This window comes from Salvelinus sp. IW2-2015, unplaced genomic scaffold, assembly GCF_002910315.2.
Source record: "Salvelinus sp. IW2-2015 unplaced genomic scaffold, ASM291031v2 Un_scaffold2331, whole genome shotgun sequence".
In the NCBI taxonomy this organism is placed as follows: domain Eukaryota; kingdom Metazoa; phylum Chordata; class Actinopteri; order Salmoniformes; family Salmonidae; genus Salvelinus; species Salvelinus sp. IW2-2015.
Window position 1 is genome coordinate 25,807 of NW_019943656.1, and position 16,401 is coordinate 42,207.

Sequence of the window (16,401 nt, forward strand, 5' to 3'; positions counted from 1 at the left end):
CTTTATAATATGAGTGTTGCTAAAAAATCTTGATTACAGGAGCGTGATACTTCCTTTATATACAAGGAGTGTGATACTCCTTCATTTATTAACACCAAAGATGCCGTGTATACTTCCTTCCATTTACTACCACAAGCAGAGCGTGATACTTCCTTCCTTTATCACAAGGAGCGTGATACTTCCTTCCCTTTATATACACAAGGAGCGTGATACTTCCTTCCTTTATACAAGAGAGCGTGATACTTCCTTCTTTATACACAAGAGCGTGATACTTCCTCTTATAATACAAAGGAGCGTGATACTTCCTTCCTTTATACACAAGGAGCGTGATACTTTCCTTCCTTTATACACAAGGAGCGTGATACTTCTTCCTTTATACACACATGCGAGCGTGATACTTCCTTCCTTTATACAAAGAGCGTGATATCCCTTCTTTATACAAAGAGGCGTGATACTTCCTTCCTTTATAACACAAGGAGCGTGATACTTCCTTCCTTTATACACAAGGAGTCGTGGATACTTCCTTCCTTTATTACAAGGAGTGTGATACTTCCTATCCTTTTATACAAGGAGCGTGATTACTTCCCTTTATACAAAGGACGGTGATACTTCCTCCTTTATTACACAGTAGGACGATACTCCTTCTAACCAAGTGTGACTACTTATCCTTCCTTAGTTAACTACAAATAATGCATGGCGTGATAACATACTACCTGCCTTCATTCTCCTCTATACCTACAAAAGGATAGTAGACACTGGTACAACTAGCCTTCATGTCTATCTAATTCTACCCTCTAACCTAGTAATACTACAAAACGAAGCGTGATACTTCCTTCCTTTGGATCATAACAAAATGCGCACTTGCGTTCATTCGTCAGTTCCTTATTGATCCTATACCTATACATTTACTATGGAACACAAAACCCAGAGGCCTGTTCATCTTCGTTCTATACTTCCCTCTCCTTTTATAACACAGATAGTAGATACGTATGGACGCATCAGCTTCCCTTTCACTTCTCTTACTACACTTACACATAGGTTTCAACAGCGTGGCATTACTTCCTTCCCATTTGGGACAATCTATTACCCTTACACAAGGTCTACGCCTGCGACCGTAGAATCATTCCTTAGCCTTTAATATCTACATGAAAACAGAATGTTCGCAGTCTCATACTTCATTCTCCTTTACTACATCACATCAAGTAAGCATGTGTGATATTTTACCTTGTGTGACTCCATTTACTATCACTTGACACATATCGATCAAGATCCTCTGTAGTCTACTTGTATAACGTTAATCCTTCATGGCAGTCATAAACAGTATACTACACAAGGTTCTATTGCTCGTCTACGCCTATTTACTCCTTCCTAGTTATCCAATAGACGTGCATATCTTCCTTTCCTTTATACACAATAGAGCGTTTGATTATTACTTTCCTAATCCTTTGGTATAACCAAATAGAAGTTTGCTCGCATCTCTTACTATCCTACCTTAGCTAACTATGTGTATCAAACAGTACCACCAATAATGCAATCTCGTCTATGCTACCTAGTAACGATGGACAAACAGCCTTCATCCTGATTCTAGCATAAACTTGTCCTTTACGCTTTCATTCGCACAAATGAGTGGAAAACAGCCTGCATTCTTCTACCGAAGTAACGAAACCAAACAGCCTTCGATCTCCGTCAACTAAGTAACATGGACAAAGCAGCCGTTCAGTCTCTCTAGCGGCGGTATGTCGATACTTTCCTAAATACCTTATATACATATTGTGAGCGTGATACTTGTGCCTTCCTTATCATACACCAGATGTCAGCGCTAGATTACTTCCTGTCCATTATACACAAAGAGCAGTAGATACATCTCCTATTCCTTTATTATTATGGAGGGAGCCCGCTTGACTAGATAACCGCCTTCACTCCTCCATTCAACTCATCATCGTTTAATCTCTAACTTGATGGGCAATGCATTACGACAAAGCAGTATTTGGGAAAGTGTACGCTTACAATACTGTACACTTTGATTACCTTTACCTCAAGTCCCATAACCTTCTTTCAGTAACCTAGCTGTGGGTACTAAACAATGACTCAATTCTACGTATAGTTGAGCCACTATTAATAATCGCTAAGTAACGGATTTGGTCTCATATCGCGATCAACAGACCTTCATCTCTCCTTTCTACACCCTTAGGCATATAGTATACAATAAGATATAACAGTGTATAATGGCATTTAATATGCAGGGACAACTAGATGCCTTCATTCTCTGTTCTAATCCTTACTTCCTGCCTTTAATTCAGTGATGGCTATGGGAGTAACATGGACAAACAGGCCTGTTCATTCTCCCTTCTTCGTACTCCTTAATGTAAAATTCTAGTATGGACAGACAGCCTTCATCTCTATGGGTCTACCTATGTCTTCTCAGCTTTCATATACACTGGACTTCTAAAATTACTAGCAGTCCATGTCTCATCTCTGCTACTCTATGATGTCAAACTTCATCCTTGTGCGTGTACACTGCAGTTCTTTTCATACTCTCTACAGTGAATGTGAACCATGGACCTCAATAGCGAGCTCGTTCTACTCTCTTCTCCTCTCTACTTCAAGTAACTGCTTTAAATTGCAGACATACTGTAGCTATGCATGCCTATGGTGTGCGGTGTCTTTTTATTAATTGTCATTTACTCTTTGGTCAAATGTACATATGAGTAAGTCTTCTTTTTCAATTCTTAACATCAGACACGTTTCATCTGCACCCTTCCTACCTATGGTAGTTAGACCATGTCGGACCAAACAGCCTTCATCTTCGGTTCTATCTACCTAAGTAATACTATGGACAAACAGTCCTTTTTGCTCGCGTTCTACCTAAGTAACATTATCCAGTAGTCGACTAATTATCAAGCGCTTCATCTTCCTAATCGTGTAGCTCACTATAGGAGTTAAAAACTTGACTCAAAAAGTCAAAGTTCTCCTGGACTCAAATGGACAAACGAGTCCTAGATCATTACTCTTCCCTGTGACCTCTCATGGTAAGCTGAACATTGTCAGGTTTGTATGGAACAACTGACACGTTTATCACTCTCAACGATGTCTGACCATAGGTCCAGCTCATAGGACTTTAGTGGACAAACCAGCCTTCATCTCTTCTACGGCTAACGTTATGTACACTGCTGAGACAAACGATTTTGCTCTTTCATGCTCTTTCTCACTACCACAATACTGACACTACCTCCCTACCATATACCTTATTGGACATCACCAACTCAGTTCCTTGCTTTTATCGACCTCCTACCGTACCCACCCAGTCTCCAGATATACATGGCCATTCAACAGTTTCTATCATACTCTCTCCTCCACCTAGCATAGTCATATCTCGACATGAACACAGCAGTTCGTTACATACTTACCTAGAACCTATTTCCCGAAGAGACATTTCCTGCGCTATCAAACAGCCCTTCTTCTACAATCTCGTCTCGTGGGCTGGTAATGCTCGTGGCTATGGGGTGTCTTCATCCTTCTTCCTGCTTTAATTCAGTATGGCTATGGGGTGTCTTCATCCTTCTTCCTGCTTTAATTCAGTATGGCTATGGGATGTCTTCATCCTTCTTCCTGCTTTAATTCAGTATGGCTATGGGATGTCTTCATCCTTCTTCCTGCTTTAATTCAGTATGGCTATGGGGTGTCTTTTTATTAATTTGTCATTTATTTGGTCAAATGTCTGATAGTTTCTTTTCATTTACTGAGCTGACTCGGTAGCCATCGCGGTCTAAAATACTTATTCTGTTGTCGTTCAATTCATCCAGATCATAATTTCAAGTTACCCTAATCTGAAGCTATAGAGTTAACTTGACTCAAAAAGTCAAAGTCATCTGGACTCAAAGGTCAGAATTACTTCCTGCTTCATGGTAACAGATTGTCAGTTGTGTGCACTTAAACTAAGATGTCTGCCAAGTCCAGCTCAGAGGGTTGTGGGTAACTGTCCTGGGTTTGTTTTGTTTACACCAATACTAGACACCTCCCTCCATCCTTCCCTTTCTTGTTTGACCCCGTCCCACCCTCCATCCCTCCCTCACTCTCTTCCCCAGCAGTCATTCAATGACAAGCGTAAAAAGAACCTATTTTCCCGAAAGTTCCCTTTCTACAACAAGAGCAAGGAGCACAGCGAGCAGGAAACGAGCGATGTCGACCGTAAGTAAAGCGTTATGGAGACGGACGGTCGCTAGAACAGTAGGTCAGGGCAGCCTCACGCACAGGAACCGTACAGGAGCCGTACAGGAACCACCAGACACAACAACTAGCCCTGCAGCAGCTAACCCTAGTACCAAGGTAGAGCATTGGGCTTTAATAACTAGGACCATGACCACCAGGAAAGACTCCGGGCCCCAAAGTTGTAACCATACTTAGCTCAACCACCTCTCTAAACCATAGCTCTACCTCAGGACTCCTCTGTGGACTTTGGCCGGCGGCGTCTCCGCTCCAGTAACATTGCTCTTTGATTTATCAGTTGGTTGGCTTGACCATTTGGGTTCAGTGCAGCGCTGCGGTCGTCGTGTCTGGTGGTTGAACAGAGTGTTATGCTCCAGTAATGAATGTCTCTCTTGTGGTTGTGTCTCTTGTTTTGTTTCACAGGACCCTGATGACAAAGGACTGAGTAAGTCACACAAGGTTTTCCACTGTCACACAACCAACCATCTACAGCTCATCCCAGGCCCCGCAGTCATATAATATTGTCATCCAAGTCCTTAATAGGACATTCACGGTCATCAACACCTCTCATAGACATCCAGCTTCTAACGCTTTGACAGTCGGCTTAGTTTAATGACTAACATATACAGCGGTGTGCTTGTACTTCTATTCTCTGAACACATAGCATTCACATACCACTACATRGCATCCACATAACGCTACATAGCATCCACATAACACTACATAGCATCCACATAACACTACATAGCATCCACATAACGCTGCATTGCATCCACATAACACTACATAGCATCCACATAACACTACATAGCCCAACGCATCCACATAACGCTACATAGCATCCACATAACGCGACATAGCCCAACGCATCCACATAACACTACATAGCATCCACATANCTACATAGCATCCACATAACACTACATAGCCCAACGCATCCACATAACGCTACATAGCATCCACATAACACTACATAGCCCAACGCATCCACATAACGCTACATAGCATCCACATAACACTACATAGCCCAACGCACGCATTTCTAAAAGATGGTCTTCCCGTCAGCCTCTGTACACTGTGTTCAAACAGCAGGACATCGGGGTCATTAGGTAGACAGCACAACAATACTAATATCATCAGCACACTGAATCATGCAGTGTGGTGATGTCACTTAATCAGTGGTGATTCATTGGTGGGTATTGTGCGGCAGATCGTGCAGGCTGATTTTTCCACTGTTACAGGCTCCTCCTTAGAGAGTAGCACTACTATTGCTATTTACTTCCCCTTACTCAGCGTAGATGGAGATGGGCTAATTTAGAAACAAGTACAGTAGAACAGATGGTTCTCAATATACAGTAGAACAGATGGTTCTCCACGTACAGTAGAACAGATGGTTCTCAACGTACAGTAGAACATATGGTTCTCAACATAGAGTAGAACAGATGGTTCTCAACGTACAGTAGAACAGATGGTTCTCAACATACAGTAGAACAGATGGTTCTCAACGTACAGTAGAGTAGTGGTCCCCAGCCTTTTTGGGTTAGTGTGCCACCAACTGAATGTTGCTCTGCCCAGAGTAACCCTGAAGTAMCCCTTCATGTGCATTTTACCAGTAACACATGATCTCATGAGTCTTATCAAGTACCTCATGTGGATAGGCCAAGTACTCCCAGGGGTCCTAGTACACCCTGTGGATAGGCCAAGTACCCCCAGGGGTCCTAATACACCCTGTGGATAGGCCAAGTACCCCCAGGGGTCCTAATACTCCCTGTGGATAGGCCAAGTACCCCCAGGGGTCCTAGTACTCCTGATTGGGAACCACTGCAGTAGAGAAAACAGTCATTAGAATAATCTAAGGGACCTAATAGACATAAAATAAAGTCTGCTGTGTAGTCCAGGAGACTCTGTAACATATCAGAGTAACTCTGATGGTATGTTAGAGGTGTCATATCACTGTTTGAGTTTATTTTATTTTTACAGGRACAGTGCACATTAATCAACGTTTCAGTAAAAGTGCYGGTTTTAGCCAGCCGGCTAATTTTCAACCGCAGTCCCTGGGCAGGTTATTAAAAACAATTACAATATAGACAATCATTGAGCAGTGAGCACACGCAGAGCAACATAGGACAAGCAAGACATAGCATACAGACAGAGCAACATAGAACAAGCAAGACGTAGCATACAGGCAGAGCAACATAGAACAAGCAAGACGTAGCATACAGACAGAGCAACATAGAACAAGCAAGACGTAGCATACAGACAGAGCAACATAGAACAAAAAGCAGAACTGTCAGAATCACCTTGGTGTTGGGGTCCTTTTCCGTTGAATGTATTTCTGTTCCACCCCTTGGCTGTCTTAAGAACCTTCAGGAGTCCTGGATGTTGTGCTATTTCAACCATCATTTAAATTAAAAACATATTTTTACTTCACCTTTTATTTATTCGGGTGAGATATAATCTATTTTACAAGAGAGACTTGATCCAAAATGTCCGCAGGGGCACCGTGTTGGAAAGAAAAGCGTGACAACACACATTAACATTGTATAAAGGTCCATGATCTTGACATGGTCATTCACCTTGATGTGATAGGACCTACCGTGATCTAATGGAAGGATGCGAGAGGAAGGTCTCCCAGATATACCGTCATACTGCCCTTCACATAATACTGCCTTTCACATAATACTGCCCTTCACATAATACTGCCCTTCACAAAACCTAACTTCAGAAAGCACAATACAATGTTCCCACCTCCATCTCCTTACGGTTCCTAGCACTGCCCTCTCCTGGTGTTCCTGGGTATCTCTGTGTCTTCATGTTGTCACCTTGTATTAAGTTACCTCCATAGACGTCATCGGTGGGAGGGGTGTATCTGTAAATGTGTTTCTGTGGTGCTGACATTCCCTTTGTTATACTTTCAGAGCATGTTACCTCTAACGCCAGTGATAGTGAAAGTAGTTACCGTAAGTTCTGGTGTGCCTCTCCATCCCTCTCTCCTTTCCTCTCCATCCCTCTCTCCTTTCCTCTCTTCATCCCTCTCTCCTTTCCTTTCTCTCTTCCCTCTCTCTTTCCCTCTCTTCATCCCTCTTTCCTTTCTCCATCCCTCTCTCCTTCCCTCTCTCCATCCCTCTCTCCTTTCCTTTCTCCATCCCTCTCTCCTTTCCTTTCTCCATCCCGCTCTCCTTCCCTCTCTCCTTCCCTCTCTCCCTCTGTCGACCGTTGGCTCTATCATGTTGCTGGTGCTCTATCTACTGTGTGTGTTTGGTCTGAGCAGCATTCTGAGGGTCACACGTTAAGAGTCCCCAAGCTGCTTCCTTCATGGATGCATGTTGCAATAGCAGTCATTTTAGGAGGTTTACTGGACTGCTATGAAACTGATGTGGATCTTTAGCAGTGTGTTTGTGTGAGAACATAGAAAGAGTCTATAGTGTGCTCTGCTCTCTACTGCTATTAAATCTACTGCTATTAAATCTGCTGCTATTAAATCTACTGCTATTAAATCTACTGCTGTTAAATCTACTGCTGTTAAATCTGCTGCTATTAAATCTRCTGCTATTAAATCTACTGCTGTTAAATCTACTGCTGTTAAATCTACTGCTGTTAAATCTACTGCTGTTAAATCTACTGCTGTTAAATCTGCTGCTGTTAAATCTGCTGCTGTTAAATCTACTGCTGTTAAATCTACTGCTGTTAAATCTACAAATCTACTGCTGTTAAATCTACAAATCTACTGCTGTTAAATCTGCTGCTGTTAAATCTACTGCTGTTAAATCTACTGCTGTTAAATCTACTGCTGTTAAATCTACTCCTGTTAAATCTGCTGCTGTTAAATCTGCTGCTATTAAATCTACTCCTATTAAATCTGCTGCTGTTAAATCTAGTGCTGTTAAATCTAGTGCTGTTAAATCTGCTGCTGTTAAATCTGCTGCTGTTAAATCTGCTGCTGTTAAATCTAGTGCTGTTAAATCTGCTGCTATTAAATCTACTGCTGTTAAATCTAGTGCTGTTAAATCTGCTGTTAAATCTAGTGCTGTTAAATCTGCTACTGTTAAATCTGCTGCTGTTAAATCTGCTGCTGTTAAATCTACACTGATTTGATAGATTACAACAGGCAAATACTGGTAGACAAACACACACTCATAGCATGCCGACAGCTAGTCTAGCTCCTAACCCTAATCACAGTGACCACTGCACTGATACTGTTCGTCTAAACATGGTCACCTGTTCTGTCCGTCCAATCAGGTGGCCAGGAGGAGTACGTCCTGTCCTACGAGCCAGTCACACAGCAGGAAGGTAAGACACAGCTTACATCCTCATCTCTGTCACACATCACCTGACACACATCACCTGACACACATCACCTGACACACACACATCACCTGATACACACACATCACCTGATACACACACATCACCTGACACACAACACATCACCTGACACACAACACATCACCTGACACACACACATCACCTGACACACGCACATCACCTGACACACAACACATCACCTGATACACATCACCTGACACACACACATCACATCACCTGACACACATACATCACCTGACACACACACATCACCTGTCACACACACATCACCTGACACACGCACATCACCTGACACACACACACACATCACCTGACACACATACATCATACATCACCACATACATCACCTTAGAGTTAGTTGGTTATCTCTGTTAGAGTTAGTTGGTTATCTCTGTTAGAGTTAGTTGGTTATCTCTGTTAGAGTTAGTTGGTTATCTCNTTAGAGTTAGTTGGTTATCTCACTTAGAGTTAGTTGGTTATCTCTGTTAGAGTTAGTTGGTTATCTCTGTTAGAGTTAGTTGGTTATCTCACTGTCAATTGATTGTAATATGCTTCTGTAAGTGCAGTGTTGTTAGAGTCGATCCCTCTTGTGTCTGTCCAGTGAACTACACACGGCCTGTCATCATCCTGGGGCCAATGAAAGACCGCATCAACGATGACCTCATCTCAGAGTTCCCCGACAAATTTGGGTCCTGTGTCCCACGTGAGTACCAATGTTTTTTGTCACGTACACAATTTGATGTTTTTATGTTGACCGTTCTCGTCTTGTACCTAGATGTGTGATAACCAGTTCATCAGGGCTGTCGGTAATTAAATATATCAAAACAAATGTAAATAMATCTTCATTGTCTTTGTCCGATTATTCAGACACGACCAGACCGAAGCGGGATTACGAAGTGGATGCCAGAGACTACCATTTTGTGGTGTCCAGGGAGCAGATGGAGAAAGACATCCAGGACCACAAGTTCATTGAGGCGGGCCAGTACAACAACCACCTGTATGGAACCAGCGTCCAGTCTGTACGGGAGGTCGCTGAGAAGGTGAACGGAGGGGAAGGGGAAGAGGAAGAGGAGGAAAAGAGGAGAAGGAGAGGGGAAAATAGGAGGAGGAGAGGGGGAAAAGGGGGAAGAGAGGAGGATGAGGAGACGAGGAGGAAGAGAGGAGGATGAGGAAGAGAGGAGGATAAGGAGACGAGGAGGAAGTGTCAACATACGGCTATGTTGTGATGACATGTCTTAACTCTCTCTTTCTTATGTCCAGGGGAAGCATTGCATCCTGGATGTTTCAGGCAACGCCATCAAGCGATTGCAATCGACCATGCTCTACCCCATCGCTATTTTCATCAAGCCCAAGTCTGTGGAGAATATCCTGTACGTTTTTTTGATTCAACATTTCATTTTCATATTAAGAGGCCAAAGTCTTCTGCCCTAGGGGTTGATGGGTATTAAGAGGCCAAAGTCTTCTGCCCTAGGGGATGGTGGGTATTAAGAGGCCAAATCTTCTGCCCTAGGGGATGGTGGCGTATTAAGAGGCCAAAGTCTATCTGCCCTAGGGGATGGTGGGAATTAAGAGGCCAAAGTCTTCTGCCCTAGGGGATGGTGGGTATTAAGAGATATACAGTGCCTTCGGAAAGTATTCAGACCCCTTGACTTTTTCCACATTTTATTACGTTACAGCCTTATTATAAAATGTATTTGTTTTTTTTCCTCATTAATCTACACACAATACCCATAATGACAAAGCAAAAACAAGTTTTAAGACATTTTTGCTAATTTATAAAAAATAAAACACTGAAATATGACATTTACATAATTATTCAGACCCTTCACCCAGTGCTTTGTTGAAGCACCTTTGGCAGCGATTACAGCCTTGAGTCTTTTTGGGTATGACGTTACAAGCTTGGCACACCTGTATTTGGGGAGTTTCTCCCATTCTTATCTGCAGATCCTCTCAAACTTTGTCAGGTTGGGTGGGGACTGTTGCTGCACAGCTATTTTCAGGTCTCTCCAGAGATGTTAGATGGGGTTCAAGTTCGGTCTCTGGCTGGGCCACTCAAGAACATTCAGAGACTTGTCCCGAAGCCACTCGTGCGTAATCTTGGCTGTGTGCTTAGGGTTGTTGTCCTGTTGGAAAGTGAACCTTTGCCCCAGTCTGAGGTCCTGAGTGCTCTAGAGCAGGTTTTCATCAAGGATCTCTCTGTACTTTGCTCCGTTCATMTTTGCCTCGATCCTGACTAGTTTCCAAGTCCTTGCCGCTGAGAAACATRCCCACCACATGAGGCTGCYACCACCATGCTTCACCGTAGGGATGGTGCCAGGTTTCCTCCAGACGTGACGCTTGGAATTCAGGCCAAAGAGTTCAATCTTGGTTTCATCAGACCAGAGAATCTTGTTTCTCATGGCCTGAGAGTCTTCAGGTGCCTTTTGGCAAACTCCAAGTGGGCTGTCATGTGCCTTTCACTGAGGAGTGGCTTCTGTCTGGCCACTCTACCATAAACGCCTGATTGGTGGAGTGCTGCAGAGATGGTTGTCCTTCTGGAAGGTTCTCCCATCTCCACAGAGGAACTCTGGAGCTCTGTCAGAGTGACCATCGGTCACCTCCCAAGGCCCTTCTCCCCCAATTGCTCAGTTTAGCCAGGCGGACAGCTTTAGGAAGAGTCTTGGAGCTTCTTCCAAACCTTTTCCATTTAAGAATGATGGAGGCCACTGTTTTTGGGGACTTTCAATGCTGCAGAAATGTTTTGGTACCCTTCCCCAGATCTGTGCCTCGACACAATCCTGTCTCTGAGCTCTACGGACAATTCCTTTGACCTCATGGTTTGGTTTTTGTTCTGACATGCACTGTCAACTGCAGGACCTTATATAGACAGGTGTGTGCCTTTCCAAATCATGTCCAATCAATTGAATTTACCACAGGTGGACTCCAATCAMKTTGTAGAAACATCTCAAGGATGTTCAATGGAAACAGRATGCACCTGAGCTCAATTTCGAGTCTCGTAGCAAAGAGTCTGAATACTTATGTAAATACGGTATTTCTGTTTTTTATATTTAATAAATTTGCAAACATTTCAAAAAACCTGTTTCCACTTTGTCATAATGGGGTATTGTGTGTAGATTGTTAAATATTTGTATTATTTTAATCCATTTTAGAATAAAGCTGTAATGTAACAACATGTGGAAAAAGTCAAGGGGTCTGAATACTTTCCAAAGACACTGTATATACTGTATATAGGGCAACATCTTAGTCATCCTCTCTCTCTCTCTTTCTCTCTCGCCTCTCCCTGTCTCTCTCTCCTTCTCGCTCTCTCTCCTCCATCTCTCGTTCTTTCTCTCTCGCCTCTCTCCCTGTCTCTCTCCTCTATCCTTCTCGCACTCTCTCTCTCTCTCTCTTTCTCTCTTTCTCTCTTTCTTTCTCTCTCTCTTTCTCTCTCTCTTTCTCTCTCTCTTTCTCTTTCTCTCTCTCTCTCTCTCACACACTATCTCTTTCTCTCTGTATCTCTCTCTCTCACACACTCTCTCTTTCTCTCTGTATCTCTCTCTCTAGGGAGATGAATAAGAGGCTAACAGAGGACCAGGGGAGGAAGACATTTGACCGAGCCATGAAGCTGGAGCAGGAGTTCACTGAGCACTTCACTGGTGAGTCCAGCCCCCCCTCACCACTACAGTTTCAACCTCTTCAGCATCAAGTAGTTGATGTCTCAGTTCCCTGGATGAACTAATGGGCAAAATACGGGAAAGCCTGTCCCAGCTATACTATATATATATTTAGTATGTTTTACATGTTGTGTCTAATGTGTGTCGGCTCTGTGTGTCGTTGCAGCTATAGTCCAGGGGGACTCTCTGGAGGAGACTTATAACACGGTGAAGAGGATCATCGAGGAGCAGTCAGGACCCTTCATCTGGGTGCCTGCCAAGGACAAGTTGTGAAGGAGGACAGAAGAGATTACCTTTTTTTTTTTTGCCGTCCTCGTTTTCTTCTTTGATTTTACGTCTAATTTTATGCCCTGAGCATAGGACCCCCCCTTCACTTATACCCCCCTCCCCCGCCGCCGTCCTGCTCCCCTCTGTCACACTGGCTGGTGTCGTTACATTAGTGTCTGGGGATCTGATCACGCATAGACCCACACACACACACANTCTCTCTCTCTCTCTCTCACACACTATCTCTTTCTCTCTGTATCTCTCTCTCTCACACACTCTCTCTTTCTCTCTGTATCTCTCTCTCTAGGGAGATGAATAAGAGGCTAACAGAGGACCAGGGGAGGAAGACATTTGACCGAGCCATGAAGCTGGAGCAGGAGTTCACTGAGCACTTCACTGGTGAGTCCAGCCCCCCCTCACCACTACAGTTTCAACCTCTTCAGCATCAAGTAGTTGATGTCTCAGTTCCCTGGATGAACTAATGGGCAAAATACGGGAAAGCCTGTCCCAGCTATACTATATATATATTTAGTATGTTTTACATGTTGTGTCTAATGTGTGTCGGCTCTGTGTGTCGTTGCAGCTATAGTCCAGGGGGACTCTCTGGAGGAGACTTATAACACGGTGAAGAGGATCATCGAGGAGCAGTCAGGACCCTTCATCTGGGTGCCTGCCAAGGACAAGTTGTGAAGGAGGACAGAAGAGATTACCTTTTTTTTTTTTGCCGTCCTCGTTTTCTTCTTTGATTTTACGTCTAATTTTATGCCCTGAGCATAGGACCCCCCCTTCACTTATACCCCCCTCCCCCGCCGCCGTCCTGCTCCCCTCTGTCACACTGGCTGGTGTCGTTACATTAGTGTCTGGGGATCTGATCACGCATAGACCCACACACACACACACACACACAAAATTCTTTAATGTTTTCTTTATCACACACACACACACTCTCTCTCCTCTCTCCTCTCTCCTCTCTCCTCTCTTCTCTCTTCTCTCTCCTCTCCTCTCTCTCTCTCCTCTCTTCTCTCTCTCTCTCTCTCTCTCCTCTCTCTCTCTCTTCTCTCTCTCTCTGGTGTTTTCTTGGGCTGTCCTTGTCTCTGGATGTTTTTCCTGCTAAGGAGGTACGGGCTTTGGCGACCAGCATCTTATGGGGAGATTTTTATGGTACAAGTCCTTAATGTTTAAGGAACATGATTTAGATGCATATATATACAAATAATAAATCATTTCTTGTACTTTTTTTTTTTTCTTCATATTATTGAAAGGGAATGCATTCATGTATGGATTAGTAAAGGAAATGACATGAGGCTAAACATTGCACGTTATAGCTTTAAAAGAGCATGTTTCAGAGTGTTCTGATCATTCCCTCGTCATGTTTTCCCTCGTCATGTTTTTGTTGTTCTTTAGTTGTCCTTTGTCTCTGCTCACATGACAGCCATACATACTATTCAAACTGCACAGAGGGACCTAAGGTTAGAGAGTGATGAGTGTACTTCACTCTGGCACACAAAAGGCTGTTTCTTATCATAGCCGCCTTCACTGACTTTACGATCCCTGTTGATTTGATTCTGTTCTTTGTCAATAAGCTTTTGGGTGGTTCATTTCCTGAACAGGAATAGAGTAAATGAAAGTCTGTTTTTTAAACTGACTCCAGGTGTATTAGTAGTAGTAGGAAGGAAGCAAAAACCGAAAGAATTTATTGTACACTGAGATTTTAACGTATATTTAACCCTCAGTCTACTGCCTATTTTGTTATAATAAAAAGTCTATATTGAGCTTTACTTTAATACTCATACAGCTATGGGGAATTATTTTCTTTGCCATGTTGAACGTATAAATATGAATATATATATATAAATATATTTTCCTTTACTTTCACCAACACCTATCGGTTTCAGTTAGTTTCTTATGCATTCAGTAGAGCAGAGGAGACCTGTGGTCCTGAGTCAGGTCCCTCTGTAAGGCCAGAGAATGGGGTTAAGGTTAGGGTTGGGACACACGTACACCCCCTAACTCTGAACTCCGCTGACTGGCTGGGGTGTGAACTGTGTTGGTGGAGAGCAAGTTGGCGAAAATAGTAAGTAACCGACATGGTGGCCGCTGGTTCTCCCTCTCCATGTCCACTTCCCTGTTCTCCTCTCCCCCTCTCCATGTCCACTTCCCTGGTTCTCCTCTCCCCCTCTCCATGTCCACTTCCCTGGTTCTCCTCTCCCCCCGTCTCCATGTCCACTTCCCTGGTCTCCTCTCCCCCTCTCCATGTCCACTTCCCTGCTCCTCTCCCCCTCTCCCCTTCCCTGGTTCTCCTCTCCCCCTCTCCATGTCCACTTCCCTGGTTTCTCTCCCCCTCTCCATGTCCACTTCCCTGGTTCTCCTCTCCCCCTCTTCATGTCCACTTCCCTGGTTCTCCTCTCCCCCCTCTCCATGTCACTTCCCTGGTTCTCCTTCTCCCCCTCTCCATGTCCACTTCGCCTGTTCTCCTCTCCCCCTCTCCATAGTCCACTTCCCTGGTTCTCCTCTCCCCCCTCTCCATGTCCACTTCCCTGGTTCTCCTCTCCCCTCTCCGATGCATCCACTGTCCCTGGTTCTCCTCTCCCCCTCTCCATGTCCACTTCCCTGTTCTCCTCTCCCACTCCATCTCCATGTCCACTCCCTGGTTTCTCCTCTCCCCCTCTCCATGTCCACTTCCTGGTTACTGCGCTCTCCGCGACCGGAATCCGTCCATGGCCCTCACCTCCTGGGAATCGTGCCTCTCCCCCCTCTCCATGTCCACTTCCCTGGTTCTCCTCTCCCCCTCTCCATGTCCACTTCCCTGCCAGTTTCCTTTTTTCATGTGATGATGTGCATGGTTTTTAAAAGCAGTAGTCCTTTATTAAATAACAAACGAGGGGGGGGAAAAGAAGGGTCTGTGTTCACCGAGGATTGTGACGTCATATCTTCAAGCTCCGCGAGGGGATCGTTCAGACAGACACACACTGGAGTAGACAGTCCTCAAGAGTGTGTGTGTGGACATGGCCGTTGTTCGTATCTGAAGGGGGAAAGATCTAACAACGCGCTCCGAAGCGTAACGCCTTTAACTGTCCTCCGGAGGGCGCCGTGCCGGAATCCTCCCTCCCTCTCCTGCTTCCACAAAGATGATTGTTTTCTATAAGACGTGTTCTTCTTCTTCTTGTTCTTCACCACCTCACCACTGCTTTCTATCTCACTTTTTGGATTCGAGTTTGTAAATAATCCCTTTCCTGATTCATTCAATTTGTCATAGAGGCCTGTCTATAAATCCTTTCTCATACATCATAGTGCTGTGGGTCTCTTCCTTCTAGATGTCTCTCTCTCTCTCTSTGTGTGTTGGGGAAGCTACTCTGAACATATCATTTACTTCACACTGGAAGAAGTTAAGCTACGCTTAAGATAAATATAGTTTACTTAATTACTTAGAAAAACTAGTTCACTACGTCCTKTCCCAATCTTTTCTTAGTGAAAAATGATCCTATCTAAATCTGAGTTGTAATCGACTGCAAGAACAGATCCATCTGGAGTCAGATGTTAACMGAATGTGTAATATATTAAACATACAAACTGTTTCAGGTGATAATTGGGCAGTCCTGATGCTGAAAAATAAAGGAACTTCTTGCCTACTTCATCCATATTTTATTTTTGTAAAGAAATGTGTGTGTAGAGTAGTTAGCTACACCGCTACATGGTAAAAAAAAAATATATATATTAACTACTGAAAACACAACCTAGATTTGAATTTAGTTCAACCAAACTACTGTAAAATTGAGTTAAATTACAAGTTTAAATACTTGTAGTTCACTACTCCAACACTGTGTGTGTGTTATTCTCTCTACCTCTTTAGTGAAACTCTTAAGTTAATGGTGTCCTGTTTGTCATTTGATTTAACCAGAGTAGTCCACTCAAACATGATTTAACCAGAGTAGTCCACTCAGACATGATT

General features: G+C 43.7%; 1 protein-coding gene and 1 long non-coding RNA gene across 2 annotated transcripts in view; both read left to right on the forward strand.

The window, feature by feature from the left end:
• LOC112073650 (disks large homolog 1) overlaps positions 1-12,661 on the forward strand; it is a gene marked incomplete at its 5' end in the record, with an annotated part of 35,473 nt that extends 22,812 nt beyond the window's left edge. Inside the window, 8 exons of the mRNA XM_024140906.2 lie at positions 4,630-4,651; positions 7,125-7,166; positions 8,446-8,496; positions 9,134-9,235; positions 9,400-9,572; positions 9,793-9,902; positions 12,076-12,167; positions 12,352-12,661. Coding sequence (XP_023996674.2) covers positions 4,630-4,651; positions 7,125-7,166; positions 8,446-8,496; positions 9,134-9,235; positions 9,400-9,572; positions 9,793-9,902; positions 12,076-12,167; positions 12,352-12,458 — 699 coding nt within the window. The remainder of the gene's footprint in view (positions 1-4,629; positions 4,652-7,124; positions 7,167-8,445; positions 8,497-9,133; positions 9,236-9,399; positions 9,573-9,792; positions 9,903-12,075; positions 12,168-12,351) is intronic.
• A 15-nt stretch (positions 12,662-12,676) lies between these two features.
• Positions 12,677-14,242, forward strand: LOC139025170 (uncharacterized). The gene is made up of 2 exons (XR_011476628.1): positions 12,677-12,851; positions 13,036-14,242. It is a non-coding gene; the product is annotated as an uncharacterized lncRNA (long non-coding RNA).
• The last annotated feature ends 2,159 nt before the right edge of the window (positions 14,243-16,401 follow it).